Source organism: Ipomoea triloba, chromosome 12 (genome assembly GCF_003576645.1).
Source record: "Ipomoea triloba cultivar NCNSP0323 chromosome 12, ASM357664v1".
Taxonomy (NCBI): Eukaryota; Viridiplantae; Streptophyta; class Magnoliopsida; order Solanales; family Convolvulaceae; genus Ipomoea; species Ipomoea triloba.
This window is the reverse complement of record NC_044927.1, coordinates 18,373,650-18,380,370: the sequence shown is the minus strand read 5'-3', so window position 1 is coordinate 18,380,370 and position 6,721 is coordinate 18,373,650. Positions and strand designations below refer to the sequence as shown.

General features: G+C 40.1%; 1 protein-coding gene across 1 annotated transcript; it reads left to right on the top strand.

The window, feature by feature from the left end:
* Positions 1-1,411: 1,411 nt before the first annotated feature.
* Positions 1,412-5,858, top strand: LOC115998688 (LRR receptor-like serine/threonine-protein kinase GSO1). Its single transcript, XM_031238319.1, has 2 exons — positions 1,412-5,224; positions 5,303-5,858. Exons 1-2 carry the CDS (start codon positions 1,828-1,830, stop codon positions 5,671-5,673), a joined length of 3,768 nt encoding a protein of 1,255 aa, XP_031094179.1. The 5' UTR covers positions 1,412-1,827; the 3' UTR covers positions 5,674-5,858.
* Positions 5,859-6,721: the final 863 nt, after the last annotated feature.

Below are 6,721 nucleotides of genomic sequence, written 5' to 3'. Positions count from 1 at the left end.
AAATAATTTGACCGCCTTTTCTACCCATTTTAGGCCTAACTCTCTTTGGCTCTTATTAGTATAGTAGATGTTAGTGACAACTTAACTTAATAGAATTGCTTAATTCATTTTATGGAATATGAATACGTTAGTGACAACTTTGACTTAATAGTATCCATAAAATTGCCTAATTCGTTATATGGATATATTTGTTTATGTGAACTATTTTTTTATGATATTCTTTTTTTTTTTGATAATTACACGAGATGTTTCAGGTCTTTCTTCGATCGTCCCTGGAAGACACAAAAGCTGGCACAGGAGAATCGTCAGTTCTGGGAATCAAACTCGGGTTCCCTCAAAATTCTTCCCCACAAAGAGAGCTCACTTGCAACTTGAGTTACCCCATTGAGTTTATTTATGATATTCTAAAATGTAATAGAGATGCTTAATGACATGTCTGTGACTTTTCCAAATAAGAGGTTACAGGTTTGATAGATACTACATTGTAATAGAACCAATAATACTACTGGGTAACACTTGTATGAGACCATCTCACAGGTCTTCAATCCGTGAGACGGGTCGAATATTAGATTAAAGGGTCAAATTTTTTTATTAATAAGTTACATCTTTGACCTTATTAATTAAAGATCCGACCCGTCTCACATAAATTTTTGCCCTAAAAAATTGTAATAGTGATTGTTATTATGTAATATTTATTATTTTATTATAAATTGAAAGGACAAAGAAAATGAGTATTATTTTACACCAAAAAGAAATACTAAACAATAAACCTCATTACATCAATCATTATTGTGTAGACTATAATATTAAATAATGTACATATACTAAATAATGTACGTTTAATATATTAAAAATATACTTTTTGTGTTTTGTGGACCATTGCATTACATTTCCTCATCCACTCCATGCATCTATCCACTCTAAATTCAAAGTGATTTAGAGAGTCAGACGCATTACAGGTTATTCAAAGTCTGAAGCATTGCAGCGATGACTCTTCTTGTGACCTTGTCCTTCTTGATATTAAAGATTTGCTACGTTCATTATCTTTGGTAGCAATCTCTTATGTTAGCCGCACTGCGAATATAGTTGTCCATAGTTTAGCTAGGGAAGCTTGTTCTATGTCTGTGCGTCAGGAGTGAATGTTTACCCTTCCTTTTTTCATTGTTAACAGTTTGTACTTTGATTTGAATTAATGAAGTTGTGTTTTCCAAAAAAAAATAAAAAATCAAAGTGATTTAACATGAACACAATTGTATATGGTTTTTTTCTTGGTACTTCTAAGACTCCATTTGACCCATACGTCCAATCATTTAGGATGGAGCAACAATAACCTACCTTTTTCATTAATTAATCTAATCCTAAAAGCCCCTCTCTCTTCTCTATCTCGGGCTCTCTGTTGCATAGATATTAATAAACCATCTCTACTCTACTGCATTTAAGAAAGACACTCATCTCTGATCTCTCGTTGTGAATGGAGCAGCTATTCGGTGGCCATTAATGGAATTGTTTTGGTCAACGGACTGACAGCCTACATATCTTCATGCCTTGCCGCCTCTTTCCTTATCTTTTCCTCTCTAAAACACCCATTTCAAGAATCTCAACACCACTCCGCATTCAATTCGCCACGCCCCTTTTCTGCTGCGATTGCCCAAACCCAGGAATTAAATCCTCTCTGTTTTACTTATTCTAGACAGTTGTGTGGTCTTCTTAAATGCCAAACCCACCCTCTCTTCCTCTTCATGCAAGCCTGGTTTTTGCTGTTGTTAAGTGGGCAATATCACAGTAACTCGCTGAGAGTTTTCTTTGGTGATCAGAGGGAATTGTTAAATGGGCATTCCAAACCCAGTTTTTTGTGTGTTGGTGATTGCTGTGGTGTTAGCGATATTATCTTCAAGCGGATATGTAAGGTGCCAAAACACAAGCTCGACTTTGAGGGTTCTTTTGGAGGTGAAAAGATCGTTTGTGGAGGGGGGAGTGTTGCAGGGGTGGTCGGAAAAGAACCCAAATTACTGTTCATGGCAGGGTGTCTCGTGCGATGGTTCAATGAAAGTGGTGAGTTTGAATCTTTCTGACTCGTCACTCGGCGGGTCGGTCTCGCCCTCGCTCGGTCTTCTAACTCACCTGCTCCACCTTGATCTTTCTTCTAACCACCTCTCAGGACCCATTCCACCTGCCCTCTCAAACCTTTCTTCCTTGGAATCATTGCTTCTGTTCTCTAATCAGCTTGTTGGCCCCATTCCATTCCAACTTGGGCTGCTTACCAATCTCCAAGTCCTCAGAATAGGAGACAATGGCCTGACAGGCCAGATTCCTACTTCTTTTGGGAATCTTGGGAATCTTGTTACTCTTGGATTGGCTTCATGTTACCTCAGTGGTCTGATTCCTCCTCAACTTGGGAGACTCACCCAGCTTCAGAATCTGAATTTGCAGCAGAATCTGCTGGAAGGTCCTTTGCCACCTGAGATTGCCAACATTTCTAGCCTCACTCAATTTAGTGCTGCCCTGAACAGCCTTAATGGGTCAATTCCTAAAGAACTGGGAGGGCTTAAAGATCTCCACATTCTTAATCTTGCTAATAACACTCTCACCGGGGAGATTCCTGGCCAGCTTGGGGAAATGAGTAGCTTGGTTTATCTTAACCTGCTTGGCAATCAACTTGGAGGTTCAATCCCAAAGTCCCTGGCAAAATTGACCAATCTTCAGAGCTTAGACTTGTCTGGAAATAGGCTTACCGGTGAACTCCCTGGAGAATTTGGCAGTATGGGTCAGCTGCAATTCTTGGCTTTAACTAGCAACAATCTCTCCGGCACCATACCCAAATCCTTGTGTTCCAATGCCACCAGTCTGCAGCTCTTGATGCTCTCGGAAACTGGGCTTTCCGGTGAGATCCCGCCGGAGTTGAGCCAATGCAGGGCGCTTCAGCAGCTCGATTTGTCCAACAATACTCTCAATGGTTCCATACCGGAAGAGCTTTATGAGCTTACCCAATTGACTGATCTTGTCCTCAACAACAACACCTTGGAGGGTACAATTTCTCCCTCTGTAGCAAACCTTACCAATCTCCAGACTTTGTCGCTGTTTCATAACAATCTTCATGGGGAACTGCCTAGGGAGATTGGAATGCTTGGGAATCTTCAGATTATCTTTCTCTATGAGAATCACTTCTCCGGCGAGATCCCTGTAGAGATTGGAAACTGTTCCAGCTTGCAATTCATCGATTTCTATGGAAACCAGTTCACCGGAAAAATCCCCATCACCATTGGGAGGCTAAAGCACCTGTTTTTCCTTCACCTAAGAGAGAATGATCTCTCCGGTGAGATTCCGGCCAGCTTGGGAAACTGTCACCAATTAGATACTCTTGACTTGGCTGATAATCGCCTTTCGGGTCCCATTCCTGCAACTTTTGGTTATCTTCCAGCTCTCACAAGGCTCATGCTTTACAATAATTCTCTTGAAGGTGATCTCCCAGATGATCTAAGAAACCTTGGGAACCTGACAAGAATCAATCTTTCTCATAACAATTTCACTGGGAGTATTGCTCCAATCTGCACCTCACATTCTTTCCTGTCGTTTGATGTTACAAACAATGCATTTGATCAAGAAATTCCTTCCCTTCTGGGAAATTCACCTTCTCTTGATAGGCTAAGGTTGGGGAGCAACAGATTCACTGGAAAAATCCCATGGACATTGGGATTAATCCGCGAATTATCACTGTTAGATCTCTCTGGAAATAAGCTTAGTGGTTTTATTCCTCCACAGCTCTCACTTTGTAGGAAGCTGACTCATCTTGATCTCAATAATAATCTTCTCTCTGGACCAATCCCTGTTTGGCTTGGAAGGTTGCCTCTTTTGGGTGAACTTAAGCTATCTTCTAATCAGTTTTCTGGATCTCTCCCTCCAGAGTTGTTCAACTGCTCCAAGCTTTTGGTTCTGTCACTAGAAAAGAATTCGTTGAATGGAACCCTTCCATCTGAAATTGGAAACTTGAAGTCCCTCAATGTTCTCAATCTTGAGGATAACCACCTCTCGGGATCAATACCTTCAACCATTGGTGGCTTGGGCAAGCTCTATGAACTCCGGCTATCACGAAACCGCTTTAGTGGAGAAATTCCCAGTGAGGTTGGGCAACTCAAGGATCTTCAAAGTGTCCTGGATTTCAGTTACAATAACCTCAGTGGAGAAATTCCACCCTCTATTGGAACTCTCTCCAAGCTTGAAGCACTTGATCTGTCTCATAATGATCTCGCAGGGGAGATTCCACCTCAAGTAGCTGAAATGAGCAGCCTGGGCAGACTGAACCTGTCTTACAATGAACTCGAAGGGGAATTGGACAAGCGATACGCACACTGGCCAGTCGATTCGTTTGTTGGAAACTCTCATCTTTGCGGAAGTCCTCTTGGAAGTTGCAGAGATAAGGTGTCTAGAAATAAGGGGTTGGGGCTAAGTAATACAATGGTGGTGGTAATCTCGGCCATATCAGCTACGGTTGCAATTATTCTACTGTTTATGGGAGCGGCCTTCTTTTTCAAACACAATAGAGAAGCCTATAGGAGAGGAGGCAAAGAGAAGTATGCCTTGTCTTCCAGCTCTTCCCAAGCACAAAGGAGACCACTCTTTGCAAATGCTGCTAAAAAGCGAGATATCAGATGGGATGATATTATGGAAGCCACCAACAATCTAAGCGATGAGTTCATCATCGGGTCCGGGGGGTCAGCCACTGTCTACAAAGCCGAGCTGTTCAATGGAGAAACAGTAGCAATCAAGAGAATACCAAGAAAGGATGATCTCTTCCTAGATAAAAGCTTCGCGAGAGAGATTAAGACATTGTGGAGGATAAGGCATAGGCATTTGGTGAGGTTGATGGGATATTGTAGTAATAAAGGGGAAGGTTCAAATGTGCTGATATACGAGTACATGGAGAATGGGAGTGTGTGGGATTGGCTGCATAACCAGCCCGCAAATAACAAGAGCAAGAAGAGCCTCGACTGGGAAGCAAGGCTGAAGATAGCTATGGGATTAGCACAAGGAGTTGAATACCTTCACCACGACTGCGTGCCTAAGATCATCCACCGAGATATCAAATCGAGTAATGTTCTGCTAGACTCAAACATGGAAGCACATCTAGGGGATTTCGGGCTAGCCAAAGCCCTTACAGATAATTACGACTCTGTAAACACAGAATCAAACTCGTGGTTCGCTGGCTCTTATGGCTACATTGCACCAGGTAAGAAAATTGTCAGCTAGGAATTTAAACAGACATTTGACTTACAGATTAACAAAGCTGATCTTTCTTGTTTTTCAGAGTATGCTTACTCATTGAAGGCAACCGAGAAGAGTGACGTTTACAGCATGGGGATTGTGCTGATGGAGCTTGTGTGTGGAAGGATGCCAACTGATGGGAGTTTCGGGGAGCATATAGACATGGTAAGATGGGTCGAGTCTGGCATCGAGATGCCGGGATTAGCCCGTGAGGAGCTAATCGATCCCGCCTTGAAACCATTGTTGCCCAATGAAGAAGCTGCTGCATTCCAGGTGCTGGAGATTGCACTGCAATGCACAAAAACTGCTCCGGCTGAAAGGCCATCTTCTCGCCAAGTGTGTGATCTGCTGATGCATACATTTAAAGACAAGGCTGTTCATTTTCAGAAGACAAGCACAGATCCTTACCCATAGTTTTTGAATTGAGGAGATTAAATTAAGAGCATAAACCTCTATGAATTGCAAAGTAGCCTAACATAATATTCCTCACTAAATGATTCAGACATGTCTTGTATAGCTGATAGCTCTGTGGTCTTCAAGCATCAAGAGAAAGGTCTCATATATAACTTGTATTTTCCTTCAATCCAACAGAAACTCTTTTTTTTCTTTGTTATTTTTTCCTAATTCACCAAAGTTTCTAAGGCATTTTGTTGGGCATCTACTCAACACCTCTAATCCTTGTTTTACAAAACAAGATGAAGAAAAAGATTGAGTCAGACTTACTTCTGAAGTTCCATCGCTAGAATACCTCAACCGCTAAAAGGGAAGGAGAGGTCTATCAATTACTAAACCGTGTCTGACATAAAAACAAGGTTTAAGTCTCCTTATTTCATGCTATAAAGGTTGAACTTTCACCATATACAAAGCAATTAAAGCCCACAAATATTTTCCAGCTGGGATAAAGAAAAATAGATCATTTTCAATTTTTCTGGGTTGTGGTTGTGGAGGTTCAAAGTTTTTTTACTGGGGTAAATCATTAGAGATATGCATTGGAGTTCCTTGCTAATTTCTATTTTGTATACTACTCTCTCCAAACTCAAAATCAGCATTTTAAGGAAAAAAGAATATTGTGTTACCTCTCCATTGTGTTGTAGGGAGGTGCGGATCCAGAAATCTTCTACAATGGGGTACGGTGAATGATTAAAACTAATGAGATATTCTAAAAAAAAAAAAAAAAACTAAGGGGGTGTATTTAATCAAGACTTTTAAAGACTTTCAAATACTTTTAAAGTGATGGATTTTAATTGACTTTTGTATAATTTTTGTATACTTTACTAGAATCTTTTAAACATTCATAAACTTTGTAAGAATTTATAAATATCTGTATGACAAACATTTATAAACTTTTAAAAACTTTTTAATATTAAAAAGTCTAAAAATCATTAAAAATCTAAATTGAATACACCCCTACAAACATTTTATAACTTATATTAATATATTATTAATAATTTTTTTATAAAAA